The 24,032-nt window shown below is 46.3% G+C and overlaps 1 protein-coding gene across 1 annotated transcript in view; it reads left to right on the top strand.

Annotated features, from left to right (window-relative positions):
• LOC115189573 (ankyrin-3) overlaps nt 1-24,032 on the top strand; it is a gene marked incomplete in the record, with an annotated part of 261,846 nt that overhangs the window by 36,693 nt on the left and 201,121 nt on the right. The window contains 8 exon segments of the mRNA XM_029748190.1: nt 4,018-4,203; nt 6,511-6,534; nt 11,300-11,398; nt 16,893-16,991; nt 19,841-19,939; nt 20,015-20,212; nt 22,975-23,073; nt 23,762-23,860. Coding sequence (XP_029604050.1) covers nt 4,018-4,203; nt 6,511-6,534; nt 11,300-11,398; nt 16,893-16,991; nt 19,841-19,939; nt 20,015-20,212; nt 22,975-23,073; nt 23,762-23,860 — 903 coding nt within the window.

The raw sequence follows: 24,032 nt of genomic DNA, 5'->3' as shown, positions 1-24,032 counted from the left end.
TAGTGATATTAAACCATGGGGCTGTATAATAGTGATATTAAACTATGGGTCTGTATAATAGTGATATTAAACTATGGGTCTGTATAATAGTGATATTAAACTATGGGGCTGTATAATAGTGGTATTAAACTATGGGGCTGTATAATAGTGATATTAAACTATGGGGCTGTATAATAGTGATATTAAACTATGGGTCTGTATAATAGTGATATTAAACCATGGGGCTGTATAATCGTGATATTAAATTATGGTACTGTATAATAGTGATGTTAAACCATGGGGCTGTATAATAGTGATATTAAACTATGGGGCTGTATAATAGTGGTATTAAACTATGGGGCTGTATAATAGTGATATTAAACCATGGGGCTGTATAATAATGATATTAAACCATGGTGGGGCTGTATAATAGTGATATTAAACCATGGGGCTGTATAATAGTGATATTAAACCATGGGGCTGTATAATAGTGATATTAAACCATGGGGCTGTATAATAGTGATATTAAATTATGGTACTGTATAATAGTGATGTTAAACTATGGGGCTGTATAATAGTGATATTAAACCATGGGGCTGTATAATAGTGATGTTAAACCATGGGGCTGTATAATAGTGATATTAAATTATGGTACTGTATAATAGTGATATTAAACTATGGGGCTGTATAATAGTGATATTAAACTATGGGGCTGTATAATAGTGATATTAAACAATGGGGCTGTATAATAGTGATATTAAACTATGGGGCTGTATAATAGTGATATTAAACAATGGGGCTGTATAAAAGTGATATTAAACTATGGGGCTGTATAATAGTGATATTAAACAATGGGGCTGTATAATAGTGATATTAAACTATGGGGCTGTATAATAGTGATATTAAACTATGTGGCTGTATAATAGTGATATTAAACCATGGGGCTGTATAATAGTGATATTAAACCATGGGGCTGTATAATAGTGATGTTAAACCATGGTGGGGCTGTATAATAGTGATATGAAACTATGGGGCTGTATAATAGTGATATTAAACAATGGGGCTGTATAATAGTGATATTAAACTATGGGGCTGTATAATAGTGATATTAAACAATGGGGCTGTATAAAAGTGATATTAAACTATGGGGCTGTATAATAGTGATATTAAACAATGGAGCTGTATAATAGTGATGTTAAACTATGGGGCTGTATAATTGTGATGTTAAACTAAGGAGCTGTGTAATAGTGATATTAAACCATGGGGCTGTGTAATAGTGATATTAAACTATGGGGCTGTATAATAGTGATATTAATCCATGGGGCTGTATAATAGTGATATTAAACTATGGGGCTGTATAATAGTGATATTAAACTATGGGGCTGTATAATAGTGATATTAAACTATGGGGCTGTATAATAGTGATATTAAACTATGGGGCTGTATAATAGTGATATTAAACTATGGGGCTGTATAATAGTGATATTAAACCATGGGGCTGTATAATAGTGATATTAAACCATGGGGCTGTATAATAGTGATATTAAACCATGGGGCTGTATAATAGTGATGTTAAACCATGGTGGGGCTGTATAATAGTGATATTAAACTATGGGGCTGTATAATAGTGATATTAAACTATGGGGCTGTATAATAGTGATATTAAACCATGGGGTTGTATAATAGTGATGTTAAACCATGGTGGGGCTGTATAATAGTCATATTAAACTATGGGGCTGTATAATAGTGATATTAAACCATGGGGTTGTATAATAGTGATATTAAACCATGGGGCTGTATAATATTGATATTAAACTATGGGGCTGTATAATAGTGATATTAAACTATGGGGCTGTATAATAGTGATATTAAATGATGGGGCTGTATAATAGTGACATTAAACTCTGGGGCTGTATAATAGTGATATTAAACCATGGGGCTGTATAATAGTGATATTAAACCATGGGGCTGTGTAATAGTGATATTAAACCATGGGGCTGTATAATAGTGATATTAAATTATGGTGGGGCTGTATAATAGTGATATTAAACTATGGGGCTGTATAATAGTGATATTAAACCATGGGGCTGTATAATAGTGATATTAAATTATGGTGGGGCTGTATAATAGTGATATTAAACTATGGGGCTGTATAATAGTGATATTAAACCATGGGGTTGTATAATAGTGATATTAAACTATGGGGCTGTATAATAGTGATATTAAACTATGGGGCTGTATAATAGTGATATTAAACCATGGGGCTGTATAATAGTGATAATAAACCATGGGGCTGTATAATAGTGATATTAAACCATGGGGCTGTATAATAGTGATATTAAACTATGGGTCTGTATAATAGTGATATTAAACCATGGGGCTGTATAATAGTGATATTAAACTATGGGTCTGTATAATAGTGATATTAAACTATGGGTCTGTATAATAGTGATATTAAACTATGGGGCTGTATAATAGTGGTATTAAACTATGGGGCTGTATAATAGTGATATTAAACTATGGGGCTGTATAATAGTGATATTAAACCATGGGGCTGTATAATAGTGATATTAAACTATGGGTCTGTATAATAGTGATATTAAACTATGGGTCTGTATAATAGTGATATTAAACTATGGGGCTGTATAATAGTGGTATTAAACTATGGGGCTGTATAATAGTGATATTAAACTATGAGGCTGTATAATAGTGATTTTAATCCATGGGGCTGTATAATAGTGATATTAAACTATGGGGCTGTATAATAGTGATATTAAACTATGGTGGAGCTGTATAATAGTGATATTAAACCATGGGGCTGTATAATAGTGATATTAAACTATGGGGCTGTATAATAGTGATATTAAACCATGGGGCTGTATAATAGTGATATTAAACCATGGGGCTGTATAATAGTGATATTAAACCATGGGGCTGTATAATAGTTATATTAAACTATGGGGCTGCATAATAGTGATATTAAACTATGGGGCTGTATAATAGTGATATTAAACTATGGGGCTGGAAAATAGTGATATTAAACCATGGGCCTGTCTCCCCAGTGGCTGGGCCTGTCTCCCCAGTGGCTGGGCCTGTCTCCCCAGTGGGTGGGCCTGTCTCGCCAGTGGCTGGGCCTGTCTCCCCAGTGGCTGGGCCTGTCTCCCCAGTGGCTGGGCCTGTCTCCCCAGTGGGTGGGCCTGTCTCGCCAGTGGCTGGGCCTGTCTCCCCAGTGGGTGGGTCTGTCTCCCCAGTGGGTGGGTCTGTCTCCCCAGTGGGTGGGCCTGTCTCCCCAGTGGGTGGGCCTGTCTCCCCAGTGGGTGGGCCTTTCTGCCACGTGGCTGCACCCCTGCCCAGTCATGTGAAATCCATAGATTTGGGCCTAATGAATTTACTTCAATTGACTGATTTCCCTCACTGCTGGTAGTGTTCTGGTAGTCCTATAAGAGGTAGTACAGTTACAGTGTTGGGCTCAGAGGTCAGGGTTAGTATTACAGTATGGTATAGTATATATAGTGACTGTTATCTCTACTGTAGGATGGCTTCACCCCCCTGGCGGTCACCCCCCCTGGCGGTGGTGTTGCAGTATGGTATAGTATATATAGTGACTGTTATCTCTACTGTAGGATGGCTTCACCCCCCTGGCGGTCACCCCCCCTGGCGGTGGTGTAGCAGTATGGTATAGTATATATAGTGACTGTTATCTCTACTGTAGGATGGCTGCACCCCCCCTGGCGGTCACCCCCCCTGGCGGTGGTGTTGCAGTATGGTATAGTATATATAGTGACTGTTATCTCTACTGTAGGATGGCTTCACCCCCCCTGGCGGTGGCGTTGCAGTATGGTATAGTATATATAGTGACTGTTATCTCTACTGTAGGATGGCTTCACCCCACTGGCGGTGGCGTTGCAGTATGGTATAGTATATATAGTGACTGTCATCTCTACTGTAGGATGGCTTCACCCCCCTGGCGGTCACCCCCCCTGGCGGTGGCCTTGCAGTATGGTATAGTATATATAGTGACTGTTATCTCTACTGTAGGATGGCTTCACCCCCCTGGCGGTGGCGTTGCAGCAGGGACATGAACAGGTGGTCTCTCTGCTCCTGGAGAATGACACTAAAGGGAAGGTCCGGCTCCCGGCGCTCCACATCGCCGCGCGCAAAGACGATACCAAGGCTGTTGCGCTGCTGCTCCAGATCGACCACAACGCAGATGTCGAGTCCAAGGTACCAACACAGTCAGAGCACCAATCACTAGTCCTTTATCTTCGCTCTGACCAGAGGGCTATCCTAGGATTCAGGTTTAACTAGTTAGCCAGCTAACTTTGGTCAACTCTGAGTTAAACTTCGGGATAATCAGTCATACGAATATGGCTCACCTTTTAGTCAGGTACATTTCTATGGCAACGAATCCTTCAGAAATAACCTGCTCTCAGGGCTAACTCAGGGCTAACTCAGGGCTAACTCCACTCATCCTGAATGAAGTGTCTGAGCTAAATCAGATTCCCTCCCTCTCGCAAAGATTGCATCATCATCCCCTTCATTTGAGGAAGAAAAAAATCATTATCAAATCAATCAAATGTATTTATATAGCCCTTCTTACATCAGCTGATATCTCAAAGTGCTGTACAGAAACCCAGCCTAAAACCCCAAACAGCAAGCAATGCAGGTGTAGAAGCACCGTGGCTAGGAAAAACTCCCTAGAAAGGCCAGAACCTAGGAAGAAACCTAGAGAGGAACCAGGCTATGAGGGGAACCAGACTGTTTCTCTCTATACGATTTGTATTTATTGACTATTGGATGTTTTATAGGCACTTTAGTATTGCCAGTGTAACAGTATAGCTTCCGTCCCTCTCCTCGCTCCTACCTGGGCTCGAACCAGGAACACATCGACAACAGCCACCCTCGAAGCAGCGTTACCCATGTAGAGCAAGGGAAACAACTACTCAAAGTCTCAGAGCGAGTGACGTTTGAAACGCTATTAGCACGCACCCGGCTAACTAGCTAGCCATTTCACATCGGTTACACCAGCTCTATCTTGGGAGTTGATAGGCTTGAAGTCATAAACAGCGCAATGCATTGTGAAGGGCTGCTGGCAAAATGCACGAAAGTGCTGTCTGAATGAATGCTTATGAGCCTGCTGGTGCCTACCACCGCTCAGTCAGACTGCTCTATCAAATCATAGACTTAATTATAACATAATAACACACAGAAACACGAGCCTTAGGTCATTAATATGGTCGAATCCGGAAACTATCATCTCGAAAACAAAACGTTACATTGCACAACCTTCAGTGTTATGTCATAATTACGTAAAATTTTGACAAATTACCCAAAGTGTTGCATATACCCTGACTGCGTGCAATGAACGCAAAATAACACAATTTCACCTGGTTAATATTGCCTCCTAACCTGGATTTATTTTAGCTAAATATGCAGGTTTAAAAATATATACTTCTGTGTATTGATTTTAAGAAAGGCATTGATGTTTATGGTTAGGTACAGTCGTGCAACGATTGTGCTTTTTTCGCAAATGCGCTTTTGTTAAATCATCCCCCGTTTGGCGAAGTCGGCTGTCTTTGTTAGGATGAAATAGTCTTCACAGTTCACAACGAGCCAGGCGGCCCAAACTGCTGCATATACCCTGACTCTGTTTGCAAGAGAAGTGACACATTTTCCCTAGTTAAAATAAATTCATGTTAGCAGGCAATATTAACTAAATATGCAGGTTTAAAAATATATACTTGTGTATTGATTTTAAGAAAGGCATTGATGTTTATGGTTGGAGCAACGTGTACCTAAGCGATTATATGCAACCCAGGACAGGCTAGATAAACTAGTAATATCATCAACCATGTGTAGTTAGCTAGTGATTACGATTGATTGATTGTTTTTTATAAGATACGTTTAATGCTAGCTAGCAACTTACCTTGGCTTCTTACTGCATTCGCGTAACTTCGTGGAGTGCAATGTAAAGCAGGTGGTTAGAGTGTTGGACAAGTTAACCGTAAGGTTGCAAGATTGAATCCCTGAGCTGACAAGGTAAAAATCTGTCTTGGTGCCACTGAACAAGGCAGTTAACCCACCGTTCCTAGGCCGTCATTGAAAATAAGAATGTGTTCTTAACTGACTTGCCTAGTTAAATAAATTATTAGAATAAAAAAAAATAAAGAAATCGGCCAAATCGGCGTCCAAAAATACCGATTTCCGATTGTTATGAAAACTTGAAATCGGCCCTAATTAATCGGCCATTCCGATTAATCGGCCGACCTCTAGTTCTGATGTTACTGCCACAGTATAATTTGACTCTGTAGATGTTCTATAATATCAGTATGCTGACAGAAGTAGTACCCTGTGTTATTGTGTTCGTGTCTGTGGTGTTAATGTTGTGTACCTAACTGTTATCCTGACTGTTATGTTGTTATCATGACTCTTCCCACCATCATACAGCATGGTGCAGCCATAGTGTCGTTGTGACGCACTAACCTCCCATTCTCTCCTCTCTTGACCTCTCTCTGGTGTTGCTCTCCCTAGATGATGGTGAATAGGACCACAGAGGTATATTCGGATCTCCTCTACACACTCAACACTCACAGCCCACCACCTCGCACCCTGCTGCTACCTGCTACCTGCTAACTGCTAACTGCTAACTGCTGCCTCATCTCTCCTCCCTGTTCCTGCATTGCTTCTTTTTGTTGTTTTATTTACTGTCTGTCTTGGTGCTTTCCAGAAGGGACTAGAAAGTAGCATGACCTCTGACCTCGATGTACTGACAACATGGACTGAGGGTCTCTACAGCTGAGGGGCTGGCTTCCTTTATCCAGTCTCATAAAACCCTTAAGAACTTGGTTAGCATGATGTTAGAGTTGGTTAGCATGATGTTAGAGTTGGTTAACATGATGTTAGAGTTGGTTAGCAGGATGTTAGACTTGGTTAGCATGATGTTAGAGTTGGTTAACATGATGTAAGAGTTGGTTAACACTTGAACCGCCAATGGCCACTGACATTTGATTTTGTCAATAAAAGATATCGCCCCCCCCCCCTCCAAAAAAAAGCAACATCAAATAAAATGTTATTGGTCACATACACGTGTTTAGCAGATGTTATTGGTCACGTACACGTGTTTAGCAGATGTTATTGGTCACGTACACGTGTTTAGAAGATGTTATTGGTCACGTGTTTATAAGATGTTATTGGTCACGTACACGTGTTTAGCAGATGTTATTGCAGGTGTAGCGTAATGCTTGTGTTTCTAGCTCCAACAGTGCAGTAATATCTAACAATACACACAATCTATAGTAAAGCAATGGAATTAAGAATATATACACATTTAGATGAGCAATGTCAGAGCTGCATAGACTAAGATACAGTAGAATAGTATAGAATACAGTATGTACATATGAGATGAGTAATACAACATATGTACACATTATTAAAGTGACTAGTGTTCCATTATTAAAGTGGCTAGTGATCTCAAGTCTATGTATATAAGGCAGCAGCCTCTAATGTGCAAGTGATGGCTATTTAACAGTCTGATGGCCTTGAGATAGAAGCTGTTTTGTTAGTTTTTCCGGTCCCAGCTTTGATGCACCTGTACTGACCTCGCCTTCTGGATGATAACGTGGTGAACAGGCAGTGGCTCAGGTGGTTGTTGTCCTTGATGTTCTTTTTGGCCTTCCTGTGACATCGGGTGCTGTAGGTGTGTCCTGGAGGGCAGGTAGTTTGCCCCCGGTGATGCGTTGGGCAGACCGCACCACCCTCTGGAGAGCCCTGCGGTTGCAGGCGGTGCAGTTGCGGTACCAGGCGGTGATACAGCCTGACAGGATGCTCTCAATTGTGCATCTGTAAAATTTTGTGAGGATTTTAGGTGCCAAGGCAAATTTTGTCAGCCTCCTGAAGTTGAAGAGGCGTTGCTGTGCCTTCTTCACCACACTGTCTGTGTGGGTGGACCATTTCAGTTTGTCAGTGATGTGTATGCCGAGGAACTTAAAACTTTCCACCTTCTCCACTGCGGTCCCATCGATGTGGATAGGGGGTAGCTCCCTCTGCTGTTTCCTGAAGTCCACGATCAGCTGCTTTGTTTTGTGGATGTTTGGTGGGAGGTTGTTTTCCTGACACCACACTCCTCTCTGATGTTAGAGTTGGTTAGAGTTGGTTAGCATGATGTTAGAGTTGGTTAGCATGATGTTAGAGTTGGTTAGAGTTGGTTAGCATGATGTTAGAGCTGGTTATCATCATGTTAGAGTTGGTTAACATGACGTTAGAGTTGGTTAGCATGATGTTAGAGTTGGTTAACATGATGTTAGAGTTGGTTAGAGTTGGTTAGCATTATGTTAGTGTTGGTTAGCATGATGTTAGAGTTGGTTAACATGATGTTAGAGTTGGTTAGAGTTGGTTAGCATTATGTTAGTGTTGGTTAGCATGATGTTAGAGTTGGTTAGCATGATGTTAGAATGATGTTACAGTTGGTTAGCAGGATGTTAGAGCTGGTTAGCATGATGTTAGAGCTGGTTAGCATTATGTTAGAGTTGGTTAGAGTTGGTTAGCATGATGTTAGAGTTGGTTAGCATGATGTTAGAGCTGGTTATCATCATGTTAGAGTTGGTTAACATGATGTTAGAGTTGGTTAACATGATGTTAGAGCTGCTTAACATGATGTTAGAGTTGGTTAACATGATGTTAGAGCTGGTTAGCATGATGTTAGAGCTGGTTAGCATGATGTTAGAGTTGGTTAGAGTTGGTTAGCATGATGTTAGAGTTGGTTAGAGTTGGTTAACATGATGTTAGAGCTGGTTAACATGATGTTAGAGCTGGTTAGCATGATGTTAGAGCTGGTTAGCATGATGTTAGAGTTGGTTAGAGTTGGTTAGCATGATGTTAGAGTTGGTTAGCATGATGTTAGAGTTGGTTAGCATGATGTTAGAGTTGGTTAGAGTTGGTTAGCATGACGTTAGAGCTGGTTATCATCATGTTAGAGTTGGTTAACATGACGTTAGAGTTGGTTAGCATGGTGTTAAAGTTGGTTAGAGTTGGTTAGCATGATGTTAGAGTTGGTTAGCATGATGTTAGAGTTGGTTAGCATGATGTTAGAATGATGTTAGAGTTGGTTAGCATGATGTTAGAGCTGGTTAGCATGATGTTAGAGCTGGTTAGCATGATGTTAGAGTTGGTTAGAGTTGGTTAACATGATGTTAGAGTTGGTTAGAGTTGGTTAACATGATGTTAGAGTTGGTTAACATGATGTTAGAGCTGGTTAGCATGATGTTAGAGTTGGTTAGAGCTGGTTAACATGATGTTAGAGCTGGTTAGCATGATGTTAGAGCTGGTTAGCATGATGTTAGAGTTGGTTAGCATGATGTTAGAGTTGGTTAGAGTTGGTTAACATGATGTTAGAGCTGGGTAGCATGATGTTAGAGCTGGTTAGCATGATGTTAGAGCTGGTTAGCATGATGTTAGAGTTGGTTAGAGCTGGTTAACATGATGTTAGAACTGGTTAGCATGATGTTAGAGTTGGTTAGAATTGGTTAACATGATGTTAGAGCTGGGTAGCATGATGTTAGAGCTGGTTAGCATGATGTTAGAGCTGGTTAGCATGATGTTAGAGCTGGTTAGCATGATGTTAGAGTTGGTTAGCATGATGTTAGAGTTGGTTAACATGACGTTAGAGTTGGTTAGCATGATGTTAGAGCTGGTTAACATAATGTTAGAGCTGGTTAGCATGATGTTAGAGCTGGTTAGCATGATGTTAGAGCTGGTTAGCATGATGTTAGAGTTGGTTAGCATGATGTTAGAGTTGGGAATGATGATGCAGTAAGTTTGTCTCCTGGCCTCTGTGTCAGCACCACTGGCTGAGTTCTGTGATGAGGTACTGTAAGATACCGTTGGACTCCAGGAAAACTAGCGGTTGCCAAGGTGCCAGCTAATGTGGATCCAAATAAAGAATAAAGGAAGCTATCCCCCAGCAGCAGAGACCCAGTCCACCAGCTAGTCCCTCTCAGTGGGTGTCTCTGCCTAACCCAGACAGGATAACTCTAACCCAGACAGGATAACTCTAACCCAGGCAGGATAACTCTAACCCAGACAGGAGAACTCTAACCCAGACAACTCTAACCCAGACAGGAGAACTCTAACCCAGGCAGGATAACTTTAACCCAGGCAGGAGAACTCTAACCCAGGCAGGAGAACTCTAACCCAGGCAGGAGAACTCTAACCCAGACAGGAGAACTCTAACCCAGACAGGATAACTCTAACCCAGGCAGGAGAACTCTAACCCAGGCAGGAGAACTCTAACCCAGGCAGGAGAACTCTAACCCAGGCAGGATGACTCAAACCCAGACAGGAGAACTCTAACCCAGGCAGGAGAACTCTAACCCAGGCAGGAGAACTCTAACCCAGGCAGGAGAACTCTAACCCAGACAGGAGAACTCTAACCCAGGCAGGATAACTCTAACCCAGACAGGAAAACTCTAACCCAGGCAGGAGAACTCTAACCCAGACAGGATAACTCTAACCCAGGCAGGAGAACTCTAACCCAGACAGGAGAACTCTAACCCAGACAGGAGAACTCTAACCCAGGCAGGAGAACTCTAACCCAGGCAGGAGAACTCTAACCCAGACAGGAGAACTCTAACCCAGGCAGGAGAACTCTAACCCAGGCAGGAGAACTCTAACCCAGACAGGATGACTTTAACCCAGGCAGGAGAACTCTTACCCAGGCAGGAGAACTCTAACCCAGGCAGGAGAACTCTAACCCAGACACCCTGAGGCAGGCAGGAGAACTCTAACCCAGACAGGATAACTCTAACCCAGACAGGATAACTCTAACCCAGACAGGAGAACTCTAACCCAGACACCGTGAGGCAGGCAGGTGTTGGTCAGCAGCCAGTGATGGCTGCAGCATCAACAGTCCTCTACTCTAAATGTGTCTATGCTGCTTTTTCTGTTCCCCAACAGCGAACGCAGCTAACAGACCTACTGTAGATCACAGTTCCACACAGCACTACTGTAGCTTATAGTCTAATACAGCATCTGCTTCAGACAACTTGGAAGTTAACAACTAATGAACTAAATAAAACTCTATGGAGGAACCATAGACCAGTGGTAGTTTCCACCATATTTCATATACCAGTCATTTACTTTAAAATCAGTGAAGGGAAGTGAACAAGCGCACACTTTGGGAAGACAGAGATAATTGGGCTGTAGGGAAGGGTCTGCAGCGTGTCTGATCAAAGAGCTGTCCTGTCTGGCTATGACGGTGTGAGGGGCTGCTCTGATTGGTTGTGTTGTGACTGAGTGCTGATGTCATGATGTGTCTGTTTTCTAGAGTGGCTTTACTCCGCTGCACATTGCTGCTCACTACGGCAACATCAACGTGGCAACGCTCCTCCTCAACCGCGGCGCAGCCGTGGACTTCAAGGCCAGGGTAAGACTCCTCTAGAACAAGGCCAGGGTAAGACTCCTCTAGAACAAGACCAGGGTAAGACTCCTCTACAACAAGACCAGGGTCAGACTCCTTTAGAACAAGACCAGGGTAAGACTCCTCTAAAACAAGGCCAGGGTAAGACTCCTCTAGAACAAGACCAGGGTAAGACTCCTCTAAAACAAGACCAGGGTAAGACTCCTCTAGAACAAAACCAGGCTAAGACTCCTCTAGAACAAGACCAGGCTAAGACTCCTCTAAAACAAGGCCAGGGTCAGACTCCTCTAAAACAAGGACAGGGTAAGACTCCTCTAAAACAAGACCAGGGTAAGACTCCTCTAGAACAAGACCAGGGTAAGACTCCTCTAGAACAAGACCAGTGTAACGCCCTGGCCATAGAGAGGGGTTTTTGTTCTTTATTTTGGTTAGGCCAGGGTGTTACATTGGGTGGGCGTTCTAAGTTCCTTTTTCTATGTTTTTGTATTTCTTTGTTTTGGGCCGTGAGTGTGGCTCCCAATCAGGCACAGCTGAAGCTCGTTGCTGCTGATTGGGAGTCACACATAAGGAGCATGTTTTTTCCTTTGGGTTTGTGGGTAATTGTTTCTGTCAGTGTTTTGTTCCAGACAGGACTGTTTGCTGTCGGTTTGCTCATTTTCTTGTTTTGTATAGTGTTCACGTTGTTTACATTAAATTCTAATAATGAACACTAACTCCGCTGCACCTTGGTCCACTTCTTCAGACGACAGCCGTTACAGAATTACCCACCACCAAAGGACCAAGCAGCAGGAGAACAGCATGGATGGATGGACGTGGGCGGATTTAAGGATGTTCGTGTCCAGGGCTATGGAGGAGTTAAGGGAACCCGAGAGGCAGCCCCAAGAAATTTTTTGGGGGGGGCACAAGGGCTGTGAAGAGGGGCAAGGATGGAGCCCCAGGCCAGCTCCCCGCACTAGCCCTGAGGTACATGTCTCCAATCTGGTACGCCCAGTACCAGCACCCCGCACCAAGCCCAAGGTGCGTGTCCCCAGCCCCGCCAGTCAACAGTCGTCGGAGCTGCCCGCCAGTCAACAGTCGTCGGAGCTGCCCGCCAGTCAACAGTCGTCAGAGCTGCCCGCCAGTCAACAGTCGTCAGAGCTGCCCGCCAGTCAACAGTCGTCAGAGCTGCCCGCCAGTCAACAGTCGTCAGAGCTGCCCGCCAGTCAACAGTCATCAGAGCTGCCCGCCAGTCAACAGTCGTCAGAGCTGCCCGCCAGTCAACAGTCGCCAGAGAGGTCAGACTGCGCTGAACTGCCGGAGTGGCCAGACTGCGCTGAACTGCCGGAGTGGCCAGACTGCGCTGAACTGCCGGAGTGGCCAGACTGCGCTGAACTGCCGGAGTGGCCAGACTGCGCTGAACTGCCGGAGTGGCCAGACTGCGCTGAACTGCCGGAGTGGCCAGACTGCGCTGAACTGCCGGAGTGGCCAGACTGCGCTGAACTGCCGGAGTGGCCAGACTGCGCTGAACTGCCGGAGTGGCCAGACTGCGCTGAACTGCCGGAGTGGCCAGACTGCGCTGAACTGCCGGAGTGGCCAGACTGCGCTGAACTGCCGGAGTGGCCAGACTGCGCGGAACTGCCGGAGTGGCCAGACTGCGCGGAACTGCCGGAGTGGCCAGACTGCCCTGACCTGCCCGAGTGGCCAGACTGCCCTGACCTGCCCGAGTGGCCAGACTGCCCTGACCTGCCAGACTGCCCTGACCTGCCCGAGTGGCCAGACTGCCCTGAACTGCCGGAGTGGCCAGGGACGCCCGCCAGCCCGGTGAGTCCGGTGCCTACGCCTAGGGACAGGCCTCTGTCATGTTTCCCCAGCCTGGTGAATCCTGGGTCAGTGCCGTCAGAGCAGCCAGGGTCGCCCGCCAGCCAGGCGCAACCATCGCCGCCCGCCAGCCGGGCGCAACCATCGCCGCCCGCCAGCCGGGCGCAACCATCGCCGCCCGCCAGCCGGGCGCAACCATCGCCGGCCGCCAGCCGGGCGCAGTCAGTGTCGCCCACCAGACCTTCGGCGCGGCCAGGTGCGCCACCGAAGAGGGCGACGTCAAGGGTGGAGCAGAGGCCACGTCCCGCACCTGAGCCGCCGCCGTAAGAGGGCCCACCCGGACCCTCCCCTTCAGAGTCAGGTTTTGCGGCCGGAGTCCGCACCTTTGGGGGGGGGTACTGTAACGCCCTGGCCATAGAGAGGGGTTTTTGTTCTTTATTTTGGTTAGGCCAGGGTGTTACATTGGGTGGGCGTTCTAAGTTCCTTTTTCTATGTTTTTGTATTTCTTTGTTTTGGGCCGTGAGTGTGGCTCCCAATCAGGCACAGCTGAAGCTCGTTGCTGCTGATTGGGAGTCACACATAAGGAGCATGTTTTTTCCTTTGGGTTTGTGGGTAATTGTTTCTGTCAGTGTTTTGTTCCAGACAGGACTGTTTGCTGTCGGTTTGCTCATTTTCTTGTTTTGTATAGTGTTCACGTTGTTTACATTAAATTCTAATAATGAACACTAACTCCGCTGCACCTTGGTCCACTTCTTCAGACGACAGCCGTTACAACCAGGGTAAGACTCCTCTAAAACAAGACCAGGGTAAGACTCCTCTAGAACAAGACCAGGGTAAGACTCCTCTAAAACAAGGCCAGGGTAAGACTCCTCTAAAACAAGGCCAGGGTAAGACTCCTCTAAAACAAGACCAGGGTAAGACTCCTCTAAAACAAGGCCAGGGTAAGACTCCTCTAGAACAAGGCCAGGGTAAGACTCCTCTAGAACAAGATCAGGGTAAGACTCCTCTAGAACAAGGCCAGGGTAAGACTCCTCTAAAACAAGGCCAGGGTAAGACTCCTCTAAAACAAGGCCAGGGTAAGACTCCTCTAAAACAAGGCCAGGGTAAGACTCCTCTAAAACAAGACCAGGGTAAGACTCCTCTAAAACAAGACCAGGGTAAGACTCCTCTAAAACAAGACCAGGGTCAGACTCCTCTAGAACAAGGCCAGGGTAAGACTCATCAGGCCTGTTTCCATCCAGCCCAGGTCAAGAATGTGCTTAGGGACCTGAATGTGCAGGGTCGTACCCAATAGCCCCTGCAGATGTCATTCTACAGCTGCTGGTGTCACTCACCCTGCCAAGGCCCTTCATATAGACACACCCTGCCAAGGCCCTTCACATAGACACACCCTGCCAAGCCTCTCCGTCGGTCAGACCCCTGCCAAGGCTCTCCGTCGGTCAGACCCTGCCAAGGCTCTCCGTCGGTCAGACCCCTGCCAAGGCTCTCCGTCGGTCAGACCCCTGCCAGGGCTCTCCGTCGGTCAGACCCCTCCCTGCACTATGAAATATGAGCCTATAGAAGTAGATGGATTCTGGCCGTTGTTTGCCAGGACATCCCATAATACTGTCCATCCAAGCATGTAGAAACCGTTTGATTCCAGCTGCTGATGGTATGGAGGCGCTTTACACTAGGACAGGGTCATATGTTATCCTATAACCCTCCACCAGTGGTAATGTTATCCTATATCCCTCCACCAGTGCTAATGTGTTATCCTATATCCCTCCACCAGTGGTAATGTTATCCTATATCCCTCCACCAGTGGTAATGTTATCCTATATCCCTCCACCAGTGGTAATGTTATCCTATATCCCTCCACCAGTGGTAATGTGTTATCCTATATCCCTCCACCAGTGGTAATGTGTTATCCTATATCCCTCCACCAGTGGTAATGTTATCCTATATCCCTCCACCAGTGGTAATGTTATCCTATATCCCTCCACCAGTGGTAATGTGTTATCCTATATCCCTCCACCAGTGGTAATGTGTTATCCTATATCCCTCCACCAGTGGTAATGTGTTATCCTATATCCCTGTAATGTGTTATCCTATATCCCTCCACCAGTGGTAATGTGTTATCCTATATTCCTCCACCAGTGGTAATGTTATCCTATATCCCTCCACCAGTGGTAATGTGTTATCCTATATCCCTCCACCAGTGGTAATGTTATCCTATATCCCTCCACCAGTGGTAATGTGTTATCCTATATCCCTCCACCAGTGGTAATGTTATCCTATATCCCTCCACCAGTGGTAATGTGTTATCCTATATCCCTGTAATGTGTTATCCTATATCCCTCCACCAGTGGTAATGTTATCCTATATCCCTCCACCAGTGGTAATGTGTTATCCTATATCCCTCCACCAGTGGTAATGTGTTATCCTATATCCCTCCACCAGTGGTAATGTGTTATCCTATATCCCTCCACCAGTGGTAATGTGTTATCCTATATCCCTCCACCAGTGGTAATGTGTTATCCTATATCCCTCCACCAATGGAGCACCTGACAGAGGCACTTCCAAGCAGTATTATCCAGGGAACACAGCCTGCTAATGGAATGGGCTAACAGCCAATCATGACACTCTTAATCAAAGCAAAACTTTACCAAGGAAAACAGTGAATATGTATCACAACGTTACCAAGGAAACAGTGGATATGTATCACAACGTTACCAAGGAAACAGTTGATATGTATCACAACGTTACCAAGGAAACAGTGGATATGTATCACAACGTTACCAAGGAAACAGTGGATATGTATCACAACGTTACCAAGGAAACAGTGGATATGTATCATAACGTATCTCCCATGCAGTTACTCTGTTATTCTGCTGTAGCACATCATGCATTTACTCTGTCATAGCAGCTGATTAGAGCTGGTTTGAGCTTATATATGAGTACCTTTAGCTGTCACTAGAGGGAGGTGTTCTTCAGCCCAGTACCCCAGGACTACCTCAGACCTGACTGTCCTACAGACACAGTTCACTAACCCCAGGACTACCTCAGACCTGACTGTCCTGCAGACACAGTTCACTAACCCCAGGACTACCTCAGACCTGACTGTCCTGCAGACACAGTTCACTAACCCCAGTACCCCAGGACTACCTCAGACCTGACTGTCCTGCAGACACAGTTCACTAACCCTAGGACTACCTCAGATCTGACTGTCCTGCAGACACAGTTCACTAACTTCAGTACCCCAGGACTACCTCAGACCTGACTGTCCTGCAGACACAGTTCACTAACCCCAGTACCCCAGGACTACCTCAGACCTGACTGTCCTACAGACACAGTTCACTAACCCCAGGACCCCAGACCTGACTGTCCTGCAGACACAGTTCACTAACCCCAGTACCCCAGGACTACCTCAGACCTGACTGTCCTGCAGACACAGTTCACTAACCCCAGTACCCCAGGACTACCTCAGACCTGACTGTCCTACAGACACAGTGTCAGCTGACAGTGATACTGTACTTTAGGTCGTGTTAAGGGTATCTTCATAGGGTGAAGCTGTTTTACAATACGCCCAGAACATACCACGGATAACCTGCTGTTAGTGTCATTCAAAGTACTGTATGTGTAGAGGTGTTATCTTAATGTCCAATCTGATGGAAATAATGACTGTACTGTATTTATGGCTCGATGTTGTGTCTCCCCTCCTCAGAATGACATCACACCGCTGCACGTGGCTTCTAAGAGAGGGAATGGCAACATGGTCAAAGTTCTGCTGGAGAGGGGAGGCAAGATAGACGCCAGGACTAAGGTTAGATATACACTGTACTACATTATACAATGGGTGGGTCTAATCCTGAATGCTGATTGGTTAAAACGGCATTCCAGCCGGCGTCTATTCCACAAGTTACCACCGGCTAAATCTATGACGTTAAAATGTCTATTTACTCTGTTCCATCTGACTGCACAATCCACTGTCTCATCAGCCCAGCCAGGCAATTTATAACCTTTATCTCCACTATAAAAAGCATCTAGACATTATCTCACGTTTCTAACATTTAGTTTAACACCAGAGATTTGTATAAACCTTGTTGTCTGTCGCTCCGACATTTTCAACATTGTTTCTATATTCATATTGGATGTCCAGCTGTCCCGTAGTAATGAACGTGTCGGGATGAGAAAGACAGGCAGGCAGCGTTTCTCAGACAGTCCAAATCATGAATCAGCTGGTATAATGTTTATGGATATATACAAAGAAATGTAAATAAAAAAAGGGTAAAAAAACAAAATGAAGTGCAGCTAGTTTGCAGTCTTTCCAGCTTCAGTTTGAAGTGATTGTGTTTAGCGGTGTTGTTGGCTAGCTCCTCTGAAGTGATTGTGTTTAGCGGTGTTGTTGGCTAGCTCCTCTGAAGTGATTGTGTTTAGCGGTGTTGTTGGCTAGCTCCTCTGAAGTGATTGTGTTTAGCGGTGTTGTTGGCTAGCTCCTCTGAAGTGATTGTGTTTAGCTGTGTTGTTGGCTAGCTCCTCTGAAGTGATTGTGTTTAGCTGTGTTGTTGGCTAGCTCCTCTGAAGTGATTGTGTTTAGCTGTGTTGTTGGCTAGTTCCTCTGAAGTGATTGTGTTTAGCTGTGTTGTTGGCTAGCTCCTCTGAAGTGATTGTGTTTAGCTGTGTTGTTGGCTAGCTCCTCTGAAGTGATTGTGTTTAGCTGTGTTGTTGGCTAGCTCCTCTGAAGTGATTGTGTTTAGCTGTGTTGTTGGCTAGCTCCTCTGAAGTGATTGTGTTTAGCTGTGTTGTTGGCTAGCTCCTCTGAAGTGATTGTGTTTAGCTGTGTTGTTGGCTAGCTCCTCTGAAGTGATTGTGTTTAGCTGTGTTGTTGGCTAGCTCCTCTGAACAATGAGTGAGCAAACAAGTCCTGAGGAGTCCACATTTCCTCTGCCAGGCAAAATCTTACCTCATTAGATCATTGTTATGGATGTATCCAAATAAATGTCACTAGAAAACAACTTAAACAAATGAAAATGCAGCTACTTTGCTGTTATTCTGGCTGTACTTTTTGACGGGACTGTAATTTAGCCGTAGTTGGCTTGCTAGCAAGCAAGGGATAAGAACGTTGCTAGCCAGAATGGCAAAGGAACATTCATCACTTTAGAAGTGTCATTGTGTTTCCAAGCCACTAAATCCTCATCAGCGCCAATTGAGAATTCACTGAGTACAACGCTCAGTCGGACCTCATAGAACTTTCAGCGATGTAGTGACGCAACGTGAAACCCGTGAATACTTGACCTTGACCTCTATGTTTCTGTTTGGATGTATATTATGACATAAAGCCCTGTATGGAAGCTGCTCTTCTCTAGTATTGACTTCAGTCCCTGATATAACATGGTTGTTGTGACAATAGAAATAGCAATAGTACTGTAAATGATTCATGTTTATTGTCCTACAGGAGGACTGGTCCGTGGTCAGATTCATGTTTATTGTCCTACAGGAGGACTGGTCTGTGTTCCGATTCATGTTTATTGTCCTACAGGAGGACTGGTCCGTGTTCAGATTCATGTTTATTGTCCTACAGGAGGACTGGTCCGTGTTCAGATTCATGTTTATTGTCCTACAGGAGGACTGGTCCGTGATCAGATTCATGTTTATTGTCCTACAGGAGGACTGGTCCGTGGTCAGATTCATGTTTATTGTCCTACAGGAGGACTGGTCTGTGTTCAGATTCATGTTTATTGTCCGACAGGAGGACTGGTCTGTGTTCAGATTCATGTTTATTGTCCTACAGGAGGACTGGTCCGTGGTCAGATTCATGTTTATTGTCCTACAGGAGGACTGGTCCGTGGTCAGATTCATGTTTATTGTCCTACAGGAGGACTGGTCCGTGGTCAGATTCATGTTTATTGTCCTACAGGAGGACAAGTCATGTTCAGATTCATGTTTATTGTCCTACAGGAGGACTGGTCTGTGTTCAGATGCATGTTTATTGTCCAAAAGGAGGACTGGTCTGTGTTCAGATTCATGTTTATTGTCCTACAGGACGACTGGTCCGTGTTCAGATGCATGTTTATTGTCCTACAGGAGGACTGGTCCGTGGTCAGATTCATGTTTATTGTCCTACAGGAGGACTGGTCAGTGTTCAGATTCATGTTTATTGTCCTACAGGAGGACTGGTCCGTGGTCAGATTCATGTTTATTGTCCTACAGGAGGACTGGTCCGTGGTCAGATTCATGTTTATTGTCCTACAGGAGGACTGGTCCGTGGTCAGATTCATGTTTATTGTCCTACAGGAGGACAAGTCATGTTCAGATTCATGTTTATTGTCCTACAGGACGACTGGTCCGTGTTCAGATGCATGTTTATTGTCCTACAGGAGGACTGGTCCGTGGTCAGATTCATGTTTATTGTCCTACAGGAGGACTGGTCAGTGTTCCGATTCATGTTTATTGTCCTACAGGAGGACTGGTCCGTGGTCAGATTCATGTTTATTGTCCTACAGGAGGACTGGTCTGTGGTCAAATTCATGTTTATTGTTCTACAGGAAGTAAATCTAGCTCACACACAACAAAGACAAAACATCTAGAAAAGCCACCAGGGAAGAACCAATAGTCAGAGATACAGTAAGTAACCTGTCTAATGCCCTACTTCCCCTTAACCTCTGACCCCAGGACGGTCTGACCCCTCTCCACTGTGGCGCCAGGAGCGGACATGAACAAGTGCTGGAGATGCTTCTAGACAGAGGAGCTCCCATCCTGTCCAAAACTAAGGTACAGTAACTATGGCAATGTCTTTCTCTCTCTGTCCCTGTCCCCCCTCTAAACTGTCTGTCTGTCCCCCTCCAGAATGGTCTGTCTCCCCTCCACATGGCCACCCAGGGGGACCATCTGAACTGTGTTCAGCTCCTGCTACACCACGAGGTTCCTGTTGATGATGTCACCAACGACTACCTGACGGCCCTGCATGTCGCCGCCCACTGCGGACACTACAAGGTCGCCAAGGTCATTGTGGACAAGAAGGCCAATCCCAACGCTAAAGCACTGGTAAGCATCAGTTACACTGTGTATTAAAAATCCCTATTAGCTGTTAGCTTAGCCTAAGCGTAGCATTATTTTAGCAATGACTTAGCATTAGCTTTAGCGGTAGCTAGTCTTCCTGGGATCCACACTAAATTGGAAACACAGAACAGTGACATGGGAACAGTAACACACTGACAGTGAAACACAGAACTCTGTTGTTCCCTGGTTCCTGTTAGTAAACCACTTCCAGTAGAATCAGTGTGAAATACACATTCACTTCCTGTTGTGTCATTCTGCCTCATCCAGTCCACAGCCTCTGAGGCTGCCTGTTGGCAGCAAGGTTAGGGCTAGGGTTTATGGCATCAGGCAGCCACTAGCATACTGGCATGGTGTTTATGGTCATTGGAACAGAATGGCGGAAGTTTAGAGAGAAAAAAGGAGGAAGTGAAGAGGGAAGTGAAGAAATAACACATGGTGCCAAACCTCAAAGCAGCCAGAGAGGCCAGTCTGATCCAGCTGGATTTAACGCTGTGTTACTGAAACTCCACCTTTATCTGGTTAGTATCTGGTTAGGACATCTATAGAGCTGGTTAGCTGGGGGTTAACCAGGCTGGATGCTGCCAGGACATCTATAGAGCTGGTTAGCTGGGGGTTAACCAGGCTGGATGCTGCCAGGACATCTATAGAGCTGGTTAGCTGGGGGTTAACCAGGCTGGATGCTGCCAGGACATCTATAGAGCTGGTTAGCTGGGGGTTAACCCGGCTGGATGCTGCCAGGACATCTATAGAGCTGGTTAGCTGGGGGTTAACCAGGCTGGATGCTGCCAGGACATCTATAGAGCTGGTTAGCTGGGGGTTAACCAGGCTGGATGCTGCCAGGACATCTATAGAGCTGGTTAGCTGTGTGTTAACCAGGCTGGATGCTGCCAGGACATCTATAGAGCTGGTTAGCTGGGGGTTAACCAGGCTGGATGCTGCCAGGACATCTATAGAGCTGGTTAGCTGGGGGTTAACCAGGCTGGATGCTGCCAGGACGTCTATAGAGCTGGTTAGCTGGGGGTTAACCAGGCTGGATGCTGCCAGGACGTCTATAGAGCTGGTTAGCTGGGGGTTAACCAGGCTGGATGCTGCCAGGACGTCTATAAAGCTGGTTAGCTGGGGGTTATCCAGGCTGGATGCTGCCAGGACGTCTATAGAGCTGGTTAGCTGGGGGTTAACCAGGCTGGATGCTGCCAGGACGTCTATAGAGCTGGTTAGCTGGGGGTTAACCAGGCTGGATGCTGCCAGGACATCTATAGAGCTGGTTAGCTGGGGGTTAACCAGGCTGGATGCTGCCAGGACGTCTATAGAGCTGGTTAGCTGGGGGTTAACCAGGCTGGATGCTGCCAGGACGTCTATAGAGCTGGTTAGCTGGGGGTTAACCAGGCTGGATGCTGCCAGGACATCTATAGAGCTGGTTAGCTGGGGGTTAACCAGGCTGGATGCTGCCAGGACATCTATAGAGCTGGTTAGCTGGGGGTTAACCCGGCTGGATGCTGCCAGGACATCTATAGAGCTGGTTAGCTGGGGGTTAACCAGGCTGGATGCTGCCAGGACATCTATAGAGCTGGTTAGCTGTGTGTTAACCAGGCTGGATGCTGCCAGGACATCTATAGAGCTGGTTAGCTGGGGATTAACCAGGCTGGATGCTGCCAGGACGTCTATAGAGCTGGTTAGCTGGGGGTTAACCAGGCTGGATGCTGCCAGGACGTCTATAGAGCTGGTTAGCTGGGGGTTAACCAGGCTGGATGCTGCCAGGACGTCTATAGAGCTGGTTAGCTGGGGGTTATCCAGTCTGGATGCTGCCAGGACGTCTATAGAGCTGGTTAGCTGGGGGTTAACCAGGCTGGATGCTGCCAGGACGTCTATAGAGCTGGTTAGCTGGGGGTTAACCAGGCTGGATGCTGCCAGGACGTCTATAGAGCTGGTTAGCTGGGGGTTAACCAGGCTGGATGCTGCCAGGACGTCTATAGAGCTGGTTAGCTGGGGGTTAACCAGGCTGGATGCTGCCAGGACATCTATAGAGCTGGTTAGCTGGGGGTTAACCAGGCTGGATGCTGCCAGGACATCTATAGAGCTGGTTAGCTGGGGGTTAACCCGGCTGGATGCTGCCAGGACATCTATAGAGCTGGTTAGCTGGGGGTTAACCAGGCTGGATGCTGCCAGGACATCTATAGAGCTGGTTAGCTGTGTGTTAACCAGGCTGGATGCTGCCAGGACATCTATAGAGCTGGTTAGCTGGGGATTAACCAGGCTGGATGCTGCCAGGACGTCTATAGAGCTGGTTAGCTGGGGGTTAACCAGGCTGGATGCTGCCAGGACGTCTATAGAGCTGGTTAGCTGGGGGTTAACCAGGCTGGATGCTGCCAGGACGTCTATAGAGCTGGTTAGCTGGGGGTTATCCAGGCTGGATGCTGCCAGGACGTCTATAGAGCTGGTTAGCTGGGGGTTAACCAGGCTGGATGCTGCCAGGACGTCTATAGAGCTGGTTAGCTGGGGGTTAACCAGGCTGGATGCTGCCAGGACGTCTATAGAGCTGGTTAGCTGGGGGTTAACCAGGCTGGATGCTGCCAGGACGTCTATAGAGCTGGTTAGCTGGGGGTTAACCAGGCTGGATTCTGCCAGGACATCTATAGAGCTGGTTAGCTGGGGGTTAACCAGGCTGGATGCTGCCAGGACATCTATAGAGCTGGTTAGCTGGGGGTTAACCAGGCTGGATGCTGTTCTGTTGTGTGTTTTTCTATTAGAATGGTTTCACTCCGCTCCACATCGCCTGCAAGAAGAACAGAGTCAAAGTGATGGAACTACTGCTGAAACACGGAGCGTCCATACAGGCAGTGACCGAGGTAGGAACTGAAACACGGAGCGTCCATACAGGCAGTGACCGAGGTAGGAACTGAAACACGGAGCGTCCATACAGGCAGTGACCGAGGTAGGAACTGAAACACGGAGCGTCCATACAGGCAGTGGCCGAGGTAGGAACTGAAACACGGAGCGTCCATACAGGCAGTGGCCGAGGTAGGAACTGAAACACGGAGCGTCCATACAGGCAGTGGCCGAGGTAGGAACTGAAACACGGAGCGTCCATACAGGCAGTGACCAAGGTAGGAACTGAAACACGGAGCGTCCATACAGGCAGTGGCCGAGGTAGAAACTGAAACACGGAGCGTCCATACAGGCAGTGACCGAGGTAGGAACTGAAACACGGAGCGTCCATACAGGCGGTGACTGAGGTAGGAACTGAATCACGGAGCGTCCATACAGGCAGTGACCGAGGTAGGAACTGAAACACGGAGCGTCCATACAGGCGGTGACTGAGGTAGGAACTGAATCACGGAGCGTCCATACAGGCGGTGGCCGAGGTAGGGAGTGAAACACGGAGCGTCTATACAGGCAGTGACCGAGGTACGACTCATGTTCCTAGAATAACTCTGTGTCTTTGTTCCAGTCGGGTCTCTTGTTCCTAGAATAACTCTGTGTCTTTGTTCCAGTCGGGTCTCTTGTTCCTAGAATAACTCTGTGTCTTTGTTCCAGTCGGGTCTCACTCCGATCCATGTGGCGGCTTTCATGGGACATGATAACATCGTCACTCAGCTGACGAATCACGGAGCTTCGCCAAACACAACTAATGTGGTGAGTCACAGAATACACTCTCTCTCTCTCTCTTTCCCTCTCTCTCTCTCTCTCTCTCTCTCTCCTCTCTCTCTCTCTCTCTCTCTCCCTCTCTCTCTCTCTCTCTCTCTCTCTCTCTCTCTCTCTCTCTTCTCTCTCTCTCTCCCTTCTCCCTCTCTCTCTCTCTCTTTAT

Source organism: Salmo trutta, unplaced genomic scaffold, assembly GCF_901001165.1.
Source record: "Salmo trutta unplaced genomic scaffold, fSalTru1.1, whole genome shotgun sequence".
NCBI lineage: Eukaryota > Metazoa > Chordata > Actinopteri > Salmoniformes > Salmonidae > Salmo > Salmo trutta.
The sequence above is the reverse complement of the archived record's forward strand: the minus strand, read 5'-3'. Positions and strand labels throughout refer to the sequence as shown.